This window comes from Colobus angolensis, unplaced genomic scaffold (genome assembly GCF_000951035.1).
Source record: "Colobus angolensis palliatus isolate OR3802 unplaced genomic scaffold, Cang.pa_1.0 Scaffold58, whole genome shotgun sequence".
In the NCBI taxonomy this organism is placed as follows: Eukaryota; Metazoa; Chordata; class Mammalia; order Primates; family Cercopithecidae; genus Colobus; species Colobus angolensis.
The window spans coordinates 7047909-7066623 of record NW_012119376.1 but is presented as its reverse complement, the minus strand read 5'-3'; the positions used below and the strand labels follow the sequence as shown (position 1 = coordinate 7066623).

At 40.1% G+C, this 18715-nt stretch overlaps 2 protein-coding genes across 2 annotated transcripts in view; one reads left to right on the top strand and one right to left on the bottom strand.

Annotated features, from left to right (window-relative positions):
- ARFGEF3 (ARFGEF family member 3) overlaps window positions 1-18715 on the top strand; it is a 185815-nt gene that overhangs the window by 52264 nt on the left and 114836 nt on the right. Inside the window, exon 5 of the mRNA XM_011962073.1 lies at window positions 15732-15800. Coding sequence (XP_011817463.1) covers window positions 15732-15800 — 69 coding nt within the window. The remainder of the gene's footprint in view (window positions 1-15731; window positions 15801-18715) is intronic.
- PBOV1 (prostate and breast cancer overexpressed 1) lies at window positions 3720-4108 on the bottom strand. Its single transcript, XM_011962173.1, is given in 2 exon segments — window positions 3720-4024; window positions 4027-4108. Coding segments are annotated over 2 exon segments (387 nt in total).

Genomic DNA, 18715 nt, shown 5'->3' with positions numbered 1-18715 from the left:
TTTACTATATTCTCCCAAAAATTATAGAAGAGAGAATTAGATGAGTCCCCAGAGAAAAGATGGGATTTCCATTACATCTGAAGGGGATGTTAATTTAGTCTTGGCGCTTCTACATGACTCATTCTGATGATAAATTATTTAAGAAATTTCCTATAAAAATCTTCCAGTCATTTTATGTAAGTATTTTGTAGGCACAGAAAACCTTTTAAAATAAGATATGGTGGACATCTTCGAATGTTGGTCTGGATTTACCATTCAGGAGGGATAAGGCCACACCATGCAGTGTTGAACAAATAAAAATTTGTCTGTCCAACCACCGCATAGCACGTTGTTATAACATATCCTAGGTGTTATTTTTTAGAAGTTAGATCATGCATTTTATTCACATATTGGTATCTGTTAGTGCTTATAAACATGAGAAATTGAACCATGTAACACTCTTAAGAGTATGGAACAATTGTATTAAATTCCTGGAAAGAAAATAATATAGTTTCCTTTTGTAGAGATTTCTCCAAGATTAAACAGAAACTAACAGATAATGAAATCCAACATTCCAAGGATAGTATTCTCATTTAGAAAGAAGACTTTCAATCAGAGTATTAAAAAAAAAAAATCAGTGAAGCCTGCTTCTGACAAATAGGGATGAGGTTAAATCGCTTAGTCTAGGAACTGTTCTACATGGTTTTACTATTTAACAGGAAGGGGAGAAAAGGCAAGTTTGATTTATTGAAATGGCTATGGAACCCAAAGACAAATTTTACAGCTTGAGCAAATAAATGGTTAGAACTGTAGAGAATCAGAAAGATTCTCTGAAGATAGATTACCTTTGAAATTGATTGGTAGACTATTTAATATTTAGGTTAAATACCTGTCTGCTTTGGTAACATTTTCCTATGGTGTGTGCTATTTCCATGAATGCCAGGCAGATTGTATAGGAGCCATGTATGGATTTAATGACTTCTCTCACTAGAGTAGTTAGGACTTGTTTCCCTTCTTTCTGATGGATAACCTTTAGTGAGGTTATTAACTGATACAGCTGGCTGAGTCTTCAAAGGCTGCTGAGTGGAGGAATTATGGCTGGCCGTCTGCCTCTGTAAGCATGTGGGAGATGTGAGTATCCTATCTGGGGAGGGCAGCCTGGCTTTGGTGATCAGGAAGGAGATGATGTTGGGCCCTGAGAGAGCATTTGATGAATATTCTATTACTGGGTATCTTTTTATGTGCATTTTTAGATAATAGAAGTGAATATTGGTAGAGTGCTTTATAATTTTTAAAGGAGAAATGACAGGGGCTGATCATGTAGCATTTTTTGTGCATCAGACACATTGATACTAAGGTCACACGGCTAGTGAAATGACCAGAGCAGTATTTAGCCTAAGGTTAAACCTGTGCTCTGAAGTGGTGGGTTACCTTGCCTGCTAAGTCTATCCTGAGAGGCCTGTGGGTGCTAGTCACTGCTATTCTTCTTGTATAGATGATGGATCAGAAAAGGCAAGTCACAGGCTAAGGAGGGGTAAAACTAGGAGTGGCTCAGAGTCCTCCCATGATAATGACGTTCCCTCACTAGTCCTGTGAGCTAAATTCACATATGAAGACGGAATCTGGGTGTCTTTTCCACTAAGTTAGCTAATCGGTCTGGTGGTGTGTGTGTGTGTGTGTGTGTGTGGAAGAGAGGGAGAGAGAGAGAGTTGGGAAAAAGGAAGGAGAGTGTAATTTACCATTGGTGTTTTTTTTTTTTTTTTTGAGACGGAGTTTTGTTCTTTTTGCCCAGGCTGTAGTGCAATGGTGCAATCTCAGCTCACCGCAACCTCCACCTTCCGGGTTCAAGTAATTCTCCTGCCTCAGCCTCCCGAGTAGCTGGGATTACAGGCATGCACTACCACGCCCAGCTAATTTTTTGTATTTTTAGTAGAGATAGGGGTTCCACCATGCTGGTCAGGCTGGTCTCAAACTCCCGACCTCAGGTGATCCACCCACTTCTCAAAGTGTTGGGATTACAAGCGTGAGCCACCGCACCTGACCGGAGTGTTTTTATATAATAAAAGCCTAGTAAACATCTACAGAAAATACACAGGTGAGTGAATCGTGGACAAAGAGTTTACTATTTGTATGGCTAGTAGTCCTAAGCTTCAGGGTGTCCAATTAGAGTTCTGGTATTACAAAGTGGAAGGGAGTGTGCTTTTAAATTATGTATCAGTACTGCCATCAGTGCTTGGTTTGGGAGCTAGAAACATGACAAAGGAATAAAGGCTATGTTTGAGTCCCCTCTCAGTAATGTTTTAATGGCAGAGTCTTACACTTGGGAAGTTTCTTCAGCTGGTTAGTTTTGATGTTCTTAACTCGGGGCATTTGGTCTTCTAGAGTTCCTTTTAGAAAGAATGTGATCATTAGTGAAGTGTGAGAGTGAAATGGCTAATTTGTCTTGCTTCTTATAACAGGGAGAAATCTCTTCTTAGCCTGAAGCCGTTGAGACACTTCAGAAGATTTGTAGCAATCTCTGGAGTTAAGGAAAAATCCAATGTTTGATGAAAAATGTTTAACTCCTGAATGTGTCGTTGTTGAAGGTTGATCTAAGAAGTCTGCAAACATATTGTTTGTGCAGTGAATGCAGGGAAGTGTTTAAAGTATGTGATTCTGTTAAGTAAATGGTTCTCAAACAGCCTTCCCTCTTCCTGCTCATAAGGTTGAGTGATGAGAATCTTTTTCTACTTTGCAAACAGATTAATATAATTCTTACTAAGTTTCCTCCCATCTTTCTTTACCCTTTGATATGACTGCCTTTGGCAGATGGTAAAAATATATGAAAAAGTAATGAACAAACATTGAAAGCCTAGAGATGTGATTTTCCTTTAAATAGTTTATGCATTATTTTTGAGATGGAGATTTTCATATTATCTATTAATATCTTTTTAAAGCACCACCATTTCCAAGTGTTAACTATATTTGAGAATCACCATACTGTCTTTAAACTTTTCTCACATACTCTTATTTAAGCAAGTATAAATGCAGAGGCCCTCATCACTTACTCTGGATGTTCTATAGTTCCAAATAGAGTGGGAAGGTTCTCTGATTTTTTAATCATTTATTCAGCAAATATTTGATTGTATTCTATCTGTCAGGTGCTGTGCTGGGCACAGAAGATCCTGTGGTGAAGAAAACAAAACCAAAGAAAAACACAGTCTGTGTTTGGAGGCTAGTGATAGCGTCAGAAATCAGTTAAGTACATAAATACACTAGTACCCCCTTATCCACAGTTTCACTATCCTTGGTTTCCATTACACATTGTAATGTCTCCTAAACTCTTGACTCAGGCATGACTTGAAAATTTCACTAGTTACTAAGCGAAAACTGGTGATATACTTATCCCTCTGGTGCCTAGCAGAGCATCTGGCACATGGCTCACTAATTGCTCGTTAGTTTAGTTATTGACTAATGGAGAGACAGAAACACATGTGGTAGTTTTAATGGCCCACCAGGATAAACAACAAACAAACTAAATTGAGATAATAGATAATCTGTGAGTTCAAGAATGAGAAAGATCAACATGGGTTTGTATTTTAGAATTGAAATAACCTCCTACATCATCAAATTCTTTTCATAAGTAAATTGAAGTTGGAATGGTTCAGTTACTTGGCTGGACTTAAACAGTCATTGGTAGCAGAATTGCCTTTTCAAACATTTATATTTTTCCGGAAAGGCTTTGCAGCAGGGCTGAGAGTTTATATGGTTTGCGGATGTATAGTTTTTGGTAGGTAGAGAAGACAGCATTCCAGACCTGGGGTTTGAGTTAACTACAAGGTCAATGTGAGTAATATGGATTCTGAAGATAATGAGGAACCTTTCATAGTCAAATGTGCCTGCAAGGGTGTGAGAATGGCATGGTGTGACTGTTCAATGGAATAATCAATGAACTCTGTTGTTTTTTGACTTCTTTTTGCTTTTTCTTTTTTTCAAAATATCTTGTAGCAGAATGGTAAGAGTGCAGCTTCTGGAGCTAGAATGCCTGGTAGCCTTGGAAAGTTTATCTGTGCCTCAATTTTCTGATCTGTAAAATGTGAATAATATTGTGCATATCCTCGTATTTCTGATTCCTTAAGAAGGTCCTCATATTTACTACTGTGAATTGTAGCTCTGTAGCTTAGAAGAATAATTTTGTAAATTATTACACATCAATTATCCACCTCGATATGTTTCAGGTCCTAACCCTCAGCCATGATTCCACAGTCTAAGGAAAACACCCACTCTTTAGCTGAGCCGATGTTTCTGTTCCATCCTGCTGGGTAGAGTTCATATGATTGGATTATTCCAGAAGAGCTCTGTAATGATTAAGTGTTTCAGATGTGGAGAATCAAGTTGGCTCTAGCCCTTTAACAAGCCTATCTTGAGGGCCTTGCGTGGTCAGGTCTATAAGTATCAACAATAAAACTGTCAAAAGTTCTGCGTTTATACGGGCAGAGACCAGTTGAGATGAGGCTCTCACTCTGCAGAGAGTCTGAGAGGGAAAGAGAAGAGGAAGGAGTGGGGGTGTTACTTGGAGCATACCAATGAAATTTGACTTCTTAAAAATCCAGCTGTGAGATTAAGTCAAAATATGCTTGTTACAGGTTAAACTTGAAAAAATAAGTCATTGAACTTTTAAATTTGTTGCTTTTTTAGTCCTTATTTTTTATTGGCTTATTAAGCAAATATATTTTTGTTACCAACATTGCATAAAACTATATAGGATTAAAAACAAAACATTCAAAGGCAAGGGTTTATAATTTAGTAGGAAAGCAATAAAAAGGCAGCCAATTACCACAATTCAAGGTAGCTGTGTATGTTTAATCCGAAGAAAAGTTCAGGAGGTGCGTTCAGGAGGAAGAAGCATGTTTAGCAGGGCAGAACATCCTTTCAAGGAGGGGATACTATATGAGTTGGACTTTGAAAGGTAGGTGGGATTCAGATAATTATGTTGGGAGAGAGGGCATTCTTGGTAGAGAAAAAAAGTCCTGGAGATGGAAACTGGGATTAGTGAGGGATAGTGGACGATGAGCCTGAAAGGGAAGTTGAAGAGGTTCTAGAGGGCCTGCTCTCTGTAAGCAGGCGAGTGATCCAGCCAGAGCTGGACGTTAAACATGGAAGGTGAGGAGAGGGAGTATGTTTGCAGGATGATTCGGGAATCAGCAGAACCAAGTCATTTCATCATGAAATATCTTATTGGAAGAGGCTGAGCCAGAGGTACCAGGACTTAATCCAGGTAGGTGGCAGTAGGAAGGGGCCACCTGGGCCAAATGCAGAAGGTGTGGCTGAGTGCACTGACCTGATTTGCAGAGAGAATGAGGAGCAGCTGGTGACTGGCAGTGACATGCGCAGTGAGTAGGTGGGAAAGGGAAAGCCCAAGCTGTCGGCAGGACTCACAGCCAGACATTCTGGTTGAGTGATGGTCTTAAGGGGCTAATTTAAGAGAGAGACTGAGTTCATATTGTACAGGTCTCAATATTTATATTTAAATTTTGACGTGTATGTGTGCATGTGTGTGTATAATATTTTAAAAGACAAATTTAAAGAAATGCTAGTAGTTTAACATTATGGGCATTCCAAAAGAGAAAAAGTTAATTGTAAATCCCATCATGTTGACTGATTTTTGTATACTGATTTCTCATCATATCTACTTAAGTGTTTATAGTTACATTCATTGTGTGTATAGGATTTTTTTTTTCTTTTCTCTTCTCTTTTCCTTTTCTTTTCTTTTTTTTCTGCAGGGTTTCACTGTCACCCAGGCTGGAGTGCAGTGATATAATTACAGCTCACTGCAGCCTTGACCTTCAGGTCTCAGGTTATCCTCCCACCACAGCCTCCTGGGTGCACCACTATGCTCAACTAATTTTTGTATTTTTTTTGTAGAGACAGGGTTTTGCCATGTTTCCCAGGCTGGTCTCGAACTCCTGTGTTCAAACAATCTGTCTGCTTTGGCCTCCTGAAGTGCTAGGATTATAGGTGTGAGCCGCCACAGCCAACCTGTTTCTTGCTTTATACTTTAAATCATAAGCATTTTCTACATGGCTATATATATGTGTGTGTGTGTGTGTATATATATATTCCTTTAAGTACAGTTTTAATGTTAGCATAATTAAGAATTGTATTTTTTATTTTTATTTTTCTATTATTTCCATTTTATTTATTGTCAATACAGAATACTTCATGTATGTTCTGGATTAAAGAGAAATCTGTAGGCTGCCCTGAGCAACTATCTGTAATTTATATCTTTATTTTTATGAGAAAATGCATCCTGCATTCTACTGAAATTTTAGGCTAGAGTCTATTTCTAAAACATGAACTACTTGTACAATGGAACAAAAAAATAACTCTTTTCCACTCAACCTTTGGGTGCAGGTTCTAATACACTCGCTTGTCTTCATGTCTAATATACTTACTGGAAGGGCATCAACTCAGCCCTTCCACAGTAATTTCGTTTTCTTTTTCCTGTCTTAATCACATGTTATCATCCAGCAGTAATCAACACGTTACTGACCAATCCAGTTTGTTCTTCATAAGGGTTGGAATTAGTAGATCTCATCTTGACCAACTAAATTGCCTTGCCATATAAACACAGCTGAATCTTCTAGAATTCATTTGAAATAGTAAAGCAAGTTCATATTCTAAAATAAATATGGTTGGGACTATGCCTCATGTATCGGAAACCACCCCAAAATGTGGTAGGCAGTTCAGGCTGGGCTCAGCTGTCCTGTTCTTTTGCTGATCCCAGCTGTGCTTGCTCATACATCTTTGGTCAGTTGGTGGCTTGACTGGGGCTGGCTGGCTTACAATTGCTGCATCAGGTCTTTCATTTTCTAGTGTGGCAGGTTATCTACGTGGTGGCAGTGGCAGGGAAAATTGAGGAACTCAGAGGCCCAAGTGTTTTGGGGGTTTGTTTGTTTGCTTGCTGATGTCCCATTGGTCATTTCAAGCTAATGGTCACTCCATACCTCATATTTAAAAGGTAGAGAAATAGATTCTGTTTCTTGATGGGGATATCTACAGGGGTAATTAAGAATTTTAGAACAAGAAATGTTCAGCTGTTTACCATGTTAGAACCTTATTGAGGTTGATGTGATTTTCATGGAATTGCACAAAAGAATTATTTGGTCTAATATGTCAATATTTATTTGTGATGTTTAGAAACTGAAATTAAGGATTACAACCTGGGGAAAACGACTCTAGAAAGAGATTTGTGAGGCCTCTCGTTAGAGATGACAGTTATAAGACTTGGCCAGGGGAGAAAGTTTAGAAGGGAGAAGAAAATATAAATAATAAACAGATTATTTGTTCAAGTGAATTAGCTAAATTAATTATAACTAATATTTACATATTTTTTATGAATATCACTGGTACAGTATTTCCTAGAATTCGGTGCTAAGGGCATATCTGATGAATATCAGTAACTTATTTCTAGTGGCAATCAATAAAGGCCAGAAAAGAACCCGTGACATGACCATAAACCAATGAGGAATTGGAAAGATTTTCCACCTTGAGTATTTAGGAGCTCTAGCAAAATCTGTTGACTAAAAAATCTCTCAGAATAGCTGTTTACCAGAAATTTGGCAAGTTGAGCCAGAAAGTGATTTGGTTGATAACCTGCTAATAGTGGTAGATGTTTTATGAAATAAAATAACTTGATGCATTTTCTTAGGGTCAAAAATAAAGATCGAGGTTGTAGCCCAGCTACTTGTTGTGACCTGCAATCCACAGTCTCTGAAGCAAAGTGAAGGATCAGTGGCTCATCCTAGTTCTTCTCTGGAAGTCCTAGATTCTAGCTCTCAGCCTTTTGGAATTGGAACAATGTTGTAGAGTAGGGGCTTCCAATCTTTTAGCTTCCCTAAGCCACATCTGAAGAAGAATTGTCTCAGGCCACACATAAAATACACTAACATGACCCATAGCTGATGAGCTTAAAAAAAAAAATTGCAAAACAATCTCATAATGTTTTGAGAAAGTTTATGAATTTGTGTTGGGCCACATTCAAAGCTGTCCTGGGCCACATGTGCCCCATGGGCCACAGGGTTGGACAAGCTTGTTGGTAGAAGTTCTGAGTTATGTCTATAAGCCATGTGGGATAGAAATGAATGAAATAGTAGTTCTCAGGTGGTGGCAATTTTGTCCTCAGAGGACATTTAGCAATGCCTGGAGACATCTTCACTTGTCACAACTGGCATTGGGAAGGAGGAGCTGGGGGAATGGAGGTATTGCCACTGCCATCTATTGGGTAGAAGCCAAGGATGCTGCTAAATATCCTACAATGAGGACAGTCCCCCCGACAAAAGGAATTATTTTGTCTAACATGCGAATAGTGCTGAGATTGAAAAACCTTGATCAAAGTAAGAAAAAAGGTTTGTCTTTGTCATCAACATTTTATTTTTTTAAAAAATTTCAATAGCTTTAGGGGTACAAGTGGCTGTTAGTTGCATGGACAAATTGTGTAGTGGTAAAGTGTGAGATTTTGGTGAACATGTGGCTTGGGTGGTGTACCTTGTGCCTGATATATAGTTTTTTATCCCTCATCCTCCTCCCTCCCCCATTTTAAGTCTCCAGTGTCTATTATACCACTCTGTGACATCCATAATTTAAACTGAAGTTAGGAAATGTCCTCTGAAAATTCTTTGTTTACTCTGTGACTCCATCCCTCCCTCACTCCAAAGATAAACATTCTGCCATTTTGCGAACTTCAGAAGACTAAGTCTGCTTTGTTGTTTGTGCCTGAACCACGCGGGAAAAAAAATCTCTGTTGACATTTCATGGTCGGGGTACACTTTCAGCAATGAACACTCCATTTGGCTGCACGTGCGGAAGGTGGCGCACTCTTCCCCCCGTAGCAGGGCGTTTGGTGTCTCGATATTCCTGTGCTTGTCACTGAATTTTCTATTCTTGCTGCCGAATTTGACAGAGTAAAAAAAGAACTGGAATGTTTCTAAAGAGAATGAATTATGCAATGATTTTTAACTTTATGAAGTTTAAAGCCAATCTACATGAGAGGCTAGAAGGAAATGTGTGTTAAGTAACAAAGCTAAATTCTCAGCCAGAGCCAGAGTCGGGCTTTGAAATGCGCCTGGCATTAAGGTTTTCTTCGTACACCAAGAGAGAAAAAATGCAAGGCCTTCTGTGGGCTGTACTTTTTGGAGCCCTAACTAGCTTATTTTGTTTGGTTTGATTTATAAATAACATCTGATATTTTGAAAAATGAAACCACAGTTCCCCCCAAGAAGGAGTTGTGTGTTAATTAAGATAATTTTTAACAGTTTAAGAAAAAGGAAAAATAATTTCTTGTTCATTCAGTATGCCCTCATGTCCACCATATGGCATACGGGTAGATTGACTCCCCAAAATCAGCTCCCATTTTGATGGTACCCTTTTCTTTTACCCTAGGTTTGATTTATTATATGTGTTATGTGAAATTTAGAGTTCCATGAGAGGATGAATACAGCATTACACCTTCTGTATTATGTGTTAGACCCTGACATGCCTTCCCAGAGGACGCTGCATTTTCCCATTCAGAATGTTCATTTCAGCTTACTGTAATTTTTATTTTATGACCACCTTCATACCAGATGTTAGCTCTGTAAGATAAGAGATTATCTTATTTGTTCACTGCTGTGTATCCAATACCTACACTGGATGTGGCCTCTAGCAACACCTCAGCAGATATTTGTTGAGTGAATGAATGAGAGCCTGAATAATCCAGCACACAGGTAGATGTAGTGTGGCCATGGAGCTGTTCTCTCATCACTTCAGGAATCACTTCTTCACCCCTGAATCCCCTGGAAATGGTCCTGCAGAGGGCTCTGTTGGAACCTTGACAGAAATGAGCTCTTCAACTCATAAATCCTGTACAGGTTACCATTTATGATGGTGAGTGCAGAAGATAGATAGGTTCTCAGCAGAGCATAATGGGAAATATCAGAAATGTCTCATGGGAGATGCTTTCTGCTTATACTAGAGATGATTTTCTCCCCATCCAAGCGAGGTCCTGCCAGATTAGTGTAATTTGATAATCCTGAATGAGGGATTACAAAATTGTAATTTCTCTAACTAGATCACCTGAAACTCCAGTATTACCTTACTTGGTTACAAAAACTGCCTTTCACCAGTCAGGCCACCTGGATCTGACATTCAGATGCCCAGAACAGTTTTCTTCCATACCACCAGGGCTGTTTTACTATATTGTCTACACATTGAACAACTTTGAATAGGAACATAGATGCACAGTTCTACTGAAACTATGAGGATGACCATTCATCTGGACATTTTATAGAAGATATTGAGCATGGGCCAAGGCCCAGCTGCTCCTGGCACCTCCCAGGGCCCAGCAAGGTGCTATAAACATAGCAGGCATCAACAAAGGTAGACCTTATTGCTAAGAAGCTGAGAAATCCAATGATGTGTGCATGTGTGCGCGTGTGTGTGTGTGTGTAAGATACAGATTTAAGTAGTGTATCTAAACTGTTCCAAATAAGTGCTATAGGAATAAGCGTTTTGAGTTGTCTGCCCATTCTGTAGCATTAAGTATTTTATATTATGCAATTTGAAGGAATTATATTTCTGTTCTCCAAAGCATGTTACTTCATTAATATATAATATAAAGCTTTGTAAAATATGTGGGAATGGTGGGGTATGAGAGATGTCAGCCAGGTGGACTAGGACAGTAGGGGTTGGTGGGAGGGCAATGGTAGGATGGTATCCAGGTTTCAAACACAGGTGACCATTGCCTTCCACTCTCCCTGCATCTTTTTTCCCAATGTGCAACAGTCAATTCATTGCCACTGGAACAACTAGGATCTGTCTTCGACATCGTCTGTATCTTATTAAGTGCCTGTTTTATCTCTCTGACTTCCAATTTGCCCTAGTTTTTCTCCTTTTAGTTATAATTTATTGGCCTGACCAGTCCTAATATGTATGAAACACTTAACATAAGGCATTTAAATTGACATCCAGTAAAGTTCCAGCTGATCTTTCTAGCATCATCCCTGGCCTCTGCTTTCACACTTCCATGCCTTGCTCATGACACTTCCTTCGCTTGGTGCGTCTTTCCCTCCCTTTTCTCTCCAGTATTGGTGGTTTGTTCACATGTCCTCTCACCTGCAAAGTCTGTCTTCTCCAAAGTTATTGTGTCTTCTAGCCTTCCAAATTATTATATCCCTCCCAATTGCAAAAGCACTTATCACAGCCAGCCTTGAAGAACAGTTGCAGGCATTCATTTCTCCAATAGATGATGAGGGTTTTTTTGATGTCAAAGACTGTGCTTCCTTTATATTGTAATCCCACAGCAATTAGAACCTTAGTGAATAATGACTGGAATTGAATAGTAGCCTAAAAGGGAGGACAGAAGGAAGAAAGTGGAGCTGGATCAGAAAAATGAGAACTTGTGGCATTGATAAGACATGGAGTGAAAAACAAAGGTTTTATGCTTTTCAATGTGGATTATCTGATATTTCTAATTTTTTTTTTTTTTACTTGAAATAAGCCTAATCATCTATGTCGGAGTAGCTACCATGAACTACATCAAATGAGACTTGTGTAGCTTCTGTGAGAAGACAGTCTTAAAGATCTGTCTCATCTGCACTATTTCTTTAAACATTCATTTAATTTATTTGTTCCTGTAAATATCCTTGGGAGGTGGGATGGGAATTTTAAAGATAAAGGGCTAGGGGACATAGACAAAGTCACACAGCAATTAAACACCAAGTCACATGCATGATCATGTCTCATTTGGGCCCTGACATCATAGCCTCTGTTCTGCCCTGATCATGGCCGCTGGGCAGGGTGTGCCTGACAGAGAAACTCCCGATTATGACCAGGACATGTCCTTGGGAGAGGATTAATTCAGGATATTCTTAAAAGAGCACATCTGCGATTCTGTACTCGTCATCATTATCCGTCCACATCCATCCCTCTCTCATCTTAACATGACCACATTTTCTAGATTCTTTTTTTTCCTCTTTTTTATTTTTTATTATACTTGAAGTTCTAGGGTACATGTGCACAACATGCAGGTTTGTTACATATGTATACTTGTGCCATGTTGGTGTGCTGCACCCATTAACTCGTCATTTACATTAGGTACATCTCCTAATTAGGTATGTCTCCATTTACATTAGCTATACCTCCCCACAATAGGACCCGGTGTATGATGCTCCCCTGTTTTCTAGATTCTTATCACTTGTGCCCAAATCTTGCAATAAATCATCTTTGCTTTCTCCTTTCAAGTCTAATTCTATTTTTTTTTCCTAAACCCAGGGTTTCTGTACACATTTTAAATTGAGGGATTGCTTCTTGCACATAGTAGCTATTCAGTTATCAAGTTTTTAAATAAAGTGATCTGGCACTTTTATTAGCCATTGAATGATATTTCCGTTTTCATGGAAAGCTTTGCCCCTGTTTTCCCTATTTTCCTTGTGGCTCATTTATGGAGGCAGTTTCTGCAAGCTGGTATAGATTGCAAGACGCTGCCCATCACTCAAGTTCCTGCTGTTCCATGGTAATTTAGTCAATATGCTTTAATGACCCTGTGAAGGATATATTTTTAATAAAATTGCCCTCAATATTTAGCTGCTTCTGTTTTCCATGGGGCCAGCATGCTCAGGATGTTAATCTAAACTTGTTGCCCTCTCATTATGCAATGGAAGTCAGATGATTTCAATTTGTTACTGCCCTAAATTTTCTATCCCTAGTCTGTGTTTTAATCCAGTGAATTAATACATGCTAAGCATTGGGAGCATCAACAGTTTTGATAAGTCATTTTCATCTGCTGCATCATCCTGGCTAGACACTCTGCCCTTACTATATCTTGTGAGTCCCAGGAGGGTGTGGATACCATCAGCCCTGTAATTAAAATCTGCTGTGCTTTTCATGCAACAAACTGCATGAGCTTAAGGAACTGGCTCCGTTAATGTGCTTTACCTTCCTTTCATTATTTCCTGTTTTCAGTACCCACCCCCCCCCCCCCGCCCATATAGCTCAGTGAGTCTTTGACTATTGTTGGCCAGACATTAGGTGTGGAAAGCCTTCCTTCCAACATCTTGTGAACATGGTCAGCATTGGCTGGGGGCCTGGGTGCAGGTATCCTCAGCTTCTGTGGACTGTTGCAGGGAGGCCTCCCTCTACATATGCTGGGCTTCCCTGAAACACAGGAAGTCCAGCTTCCTGCATTTCCCTGAGAATCTTGATTATCGATACTGCTAATTCAACACCCTCACGAAGACCTCACCATGGGAACTGCTCCTGCTTCCAGCCGCTGCTGCCGAAAAGCAGCTCTTGCTCACAGAAAACTGGGTCAAGTTTTGAACGCTTCTTCCTAAACCTACCTTTGTGTACCTTGTATGAACGCATAGAACCACAGAAGGCAGAAAGTCAATCGTCAGTCCTATAAGCAATGTTAATAATTAACCAGTGCGGACAAATGTTTGCCATCATTATTTTCATATTGTAAAGTGGTACCAGTCTTTATTGTCAGTACTTAAAAAATCAAGAGCCCAGCTGGACCAAGTGGCTTCTGCTGGCCACCACCACCTCAGACTCCCCACCCCCCACCATGAAACATGGCACTAAAGATAAAAAACCTCAAAGTAAGAAAGCATCATGTGACAGTGTCCTGAGGGCCTTTCAGAGGCTCCACGGATGATATAGTCTAATGAGAAGATTGCAAATAAGCAAACAAGTCATTTATGAGACTGATGTCTGCTCTGAAGTAAATGAAACAAGGAGATGTGACAGCAAGTATTTTAGAGAGGGGGATCTGGGAACGTCTCTCTGAGGGGGCGACATCTAAGTTGAGACTGGAAAGAAGCCAATCAAGCCACGTGGTAAAAACAAGTAGAGGAGGAGCCGAGAACAGGGCTTTTCAGCCATGGGACCACCACTATGTACTTATAGGGGCCTGGAAGACGTAGCCTCCCTCCAAGCCCAGGGTAGGTCCTGGTGACCCTGCTGTCCTCAGCTTCATCACTCCCTGCCTACCAAATCCCAATTCCCAAAGATTGTCATGAAACAGAAGAAAGCCATTTCCTATGAGGCCAAGGGGCAGTTGCTCCCCAATCCCTTTTTCTCAATCGCCTTGGCACTGAGACAATTTTTTTTTTTTTTTTTTTGAGATGGAGTCTCACTCTGTCACCCAGGCTGGAGTGCAACAGTGTGATCTCCGCTCACTGCAACATCTGCCTCCTGGGTTCAAGTGATTCTCATGCCTCAGTCTCCCAAATAGCTGGAATTACAGGTGCCCACCACCACGCCCAGCTAATCTTTGTGTGTGTGTGTGTGTGTGTGTGTGTGTGTATTTTTAGTAGAGATGGGGTTTTGCCACATTGCTCAGGCTGGTCTCGAACTCCTGACCTCAAGTGATCTGCCCACCTAGTTTTGCAAAGTGCTGGGATTACAGGTGTGAGCCACTGTGCCCAGGCGACTGAGCCGATTTTTATCTGGTGTTGATTCTTGGATTAAGTCCCTTTAAGAATCAAAAGACTGAGGAGCACCCCTGCAATTAATACCCACCCTTGTGACTAAATATGGCAAAAAAAAAAAAAATATCTTTTCCCCCCCTTTAATTGCATACTTGCTTTCTGTGAAGGAGCAACTGTTCCTAGGACTGGCCTAGCTGACAGCTAAGACTGAGAGATGGGGAGAGATTTCTTGTCACATCTGACAATTGCAGTTTCCTGTGTTAAGTAAATTTGCTAGGCTTCCATGCTCCTTCATGAATTGAACAGATGAGAAAAATGTTCAGAAGACTGCCCCTGGCAGGCCAAGCTGCAGGCAGGGCATGGCTGTGGGGTTTGAGATAAAGGAGCAGACACCAGCACTCTTGTGTCTGTCTTCTGCAGCAAGAAAAGTCAGAGCTAAGTGAAGAGGGAGAGAGTAGCCTCTTACCCACAAATTGAGAAGCAATTCTTAAAATGCCACAGGCTTTTATTGATGTGTTCCCTAAAGGCTGTACAAGTAGAAAGTGAAGTTTTTAGTGGTCCTGAAAGATCTTGCAAATGTCATCGGCCCATTGTCTATGTATCTTGGAAAATAAGGGGAGTAAGTAAACCCCATGCAGCATTCTGGAAGAAATTGCAAGAGGGAAGAGGAAAATGCCGTAAAAGAATTTCTAATTCCATCTGGATTTGGGAAGGAGATAGGAATAGAAAATGACACTGACCTTTGAGTCTCAGAAGAGGTGGAGATGGCTTTGCCTAGTGAGTGGGCACATGGAGTCAGATTACTTGCGTTCAACAACTTGCTACCTGTATGACCTTAGGTAACATATTCAATCATGGAATTTTGGTTTTCTCACCAGTGAACTGGGGGCAATAATAATAATAACAACACTTATTTAGAAGATCAACCTAGATAATTCATGTGAAGTGCCTAGCATTAAACCTGGCATTTTTAAAATGACTGCTACTAAACAACTCTTTTGTGGTTTTTTCTGTTACTGGACACACCTCCTGGAGCTGTTGAAAGACGCTGTTTCTGGCCAGTGTTGCAAGTTCTTTCCACAGGGAGAGATTAGCAGCCTTTATTTTTTAAAGGATGGTCTCTACTTTATTAGGCAATGTGCGGCCACTAATGAGAAAGCAGTGGGTGGGATATAAAGAAACATTAGATAAAGCAAATAGCAAAGGAGTCATAAAAACAGGGCTACACAAATGGCATATGAAACAACAGTGAATTTTCATACTGTTAACCCCTTGTCTCTTCTTTCATCTCTCACCTTGTTAAAGGTTTTACTGTGCATCACCTACACACCGACATTTGATCTGAATGGGAGTGCCGTGCTGAAGATCGCAGAGGTGAGTACTGCTTGTGTCTGTGCCTCCTGTTCACAGCTGCTTTATCTCTAACTGGGATAAATATTGGGTTGGAACTAAGCCCCAGCACTGGAGTGAACCCTTCTCTGATTGCTACCAGGGGAATTTCCGCTAAGGAATTGATCTGTGGGAAGCATGCTGTGTGGTGTGCCATCCTTAGTTGTAGTGCCCTGTGTCTCAGAGCCCCGCATGCTTACATTTGCTTCGCTTGAGGCCTTAACCATGTAAATAATAGTACTGGTTCCCCTTACCCTGCTCTACCCAGGCGTATTGCTTTCTTGGTCTAATTTACCTACGATTAATTGAAAAGCATTTGATTTAAAAAAATAGTTTTTAAGAAACCACGTAGGAGATTTAGAGAGATGTTTATAGATTAAATCCCCTCCCCATCTTCAAAACCCTGAAGAATGCCTTTTGTAATGATCATTGAAAAGCCTTCTCTTTTCAATCTGTATTGCAGCCCGGAGTAATGTGTGCCTTCCAGCACTCTCAAGAAAATGTCCAACAGAAAACTTGGCTTCTTGAATGCCTGGCATATGCCTTTGGCTTTTGGAAACATTATCATTTCAAAGCTGAACTTTAATATGCTTAGAATAATTTCCCTTCCATTCCTTGAAAAGAATATCTACATGATTTGTATATTCTGATAAGAGTATACATTCAAACTACAAAGAGGAATGATTTTCTGAGTTCTCATATGATGGAGAAAAAGGCTAATTATCAGCACTCATGGAGAGTACTTATATTAGCAGATATATGTGTTTTTCATGGTATCATGTAGTATTAAAGAGTGAAAAGAGAAAATTATTTTTGAGCATGTAGAAAATTTTTGACTGTCAGAAAGCAGCAGCCAATCAGCTGACCTCTCATTACAATACAAGTCAATACAATACAAGTCACTTTAAAAATATGTGTTGATATAGACGGAAAGAACACTTTCCTTTAACACATTTATATGGATACTCTGTGTTTGTTTTATTGGCATTTGTTTTTAATTGAATTTTAAGACAGCCCTGTGAGCTCTTTCATTATTTGCAGGTTCACTTTCCAAAAGACAGTGTTGTTTCTGAAAGTAGCAAGAAGCAGGATTGGTGTGTAAGAGGCTTGTTAGCCCTTTGCCATGTGAAGGAAGAGAGGGGAGGTGTCAAGCCACTGCCTCTGCTGATGGAACTAGGGGGAAGGGGAGACAAGGAGCAAAGGGTCTTGAGGAAGAGAGGGCTGCCAGGGATTGAGGTTGTTGATACTAACAACCTCACGAGAACCAGTTTTTGAATGAGGTCAGAATGATTGAAAATGTAATTCCTGAATAATAGGCATACACCACCAAGTTCGGCACAAGTGAAGGGTGTTCACTGAGAGTATCTGGAAGCCAAATAAAAAGACTCAGCAGGCCTGTCCAGATAGGATGCAACATGGAAACACTGTGGCCTCTTCCAAAACCAGGAAAGGAAAAACAACAACAGATCGTAGCCAAAGAACAATATAATGATGACAAAGGCATTTGAGCTTGGTGGGAGAGAAAAACGGGCTCCGAAGTTGTACTGCTTAGATGTGAACCCGGCTCTACTCTGCCCAATGGTGTTGCCTCGGATGCCTGTCCCAGCCTCTTGTTTGCTCTCTGTGATGAAATGATAAGTGATACCGAGCTCCTAGTGTAGTTGTGCTAATTAGAGAATAAAAATACAATCCATATAAAAAGCTTTTAGTGCAAGTCCAGCCACATGGTAAATGTGAAATGTTTGCCATTGCTGTGTTTGAAATAGGGAAGCAATTTATAAAAGCATCTTAAACCATTTAAATCTCCTGTGGAAATGTTAAGAAGGAATCTAGATACTCTCTTCATGCTTACTTTTGTGTACATTGACTATTATTCATGAATAATGTTTACCCTGAAACCTGCTGATCAGGAAGTGGGATGTGTACTTAAGTATGAAAAATGAGGCTATTTCCCCAAGGTTCTGAAGCTATAAAAGGATCATTAAGCTCTCAAAATGTAAATAAGAGGGCAGCCCTCATTTGTGTATCTAAATTTAACTTGCTTAATTAAACTGCAATAATGAAAGGTTTTTAGAACAGCATCCCCTGTGACAGAAGATGCATAAGAAAGATTACCAAATATAAAAATGGACAATTATGAAATATCCAACAAGTACTTTCTGTTCAGTTTTATGAAATCGTTACTAAAACTCCATATGGATGCATAGCCCTTCTCTTCATTTATTGAAAGCTGAGCCCAAGATTTCTGCTAATATTATGCCCAGAGTAGCAGAGTAGCAGATATGTTGAGTTTTCCAAGGAAAGTTACCTTCATATAGGAAAAAGCTGTAACAGCAGAAATTGCCACGGTCTTGGAGTAAAAAAAAAGGTGGGGCTGGGCATAGTGGCTCACGCATGTAATCCCAGCACTTTGGGAGGCCGAGGCGGGTGGATCACCTGAGGTTGGGAGTTCGAGACCAGCCTAACCAACATGGAGAAACCCCATCTCTACTAAAAATACAAATTAGCCAGGCGTGGTGGCACATGTCTGTAATCCCAGCTACTTGGGAGGCTGAGGCAGGAGAACTGGTTAAACCTGGGAGGTGGAGGCTGCGGTGAGCCTGTCCTGTTGGAGAGATTTTTATACCTGCTAAAGGCTTCTCTGTGGGATTTCTCAAAAGCAGAAAACCTAGTTCATAAATGTGTGTTTGCTGGTTTGATCTTATTGACTCATGGAAACTTCCAGTCTTTGAATCTGTATCATGCTGTCAGGGTCAGCAAAATCTGTCTCAAAGGCCATTTTTTTTCCTCTAAGATTCATACTTTTTTTCCTCTAAGATTCATACAAGGGTATGAAAAACACCTTTTTTATTGTTATTCCTTCCATCCACCCAGCCCTCTATTCTAATATACTGGTTAAT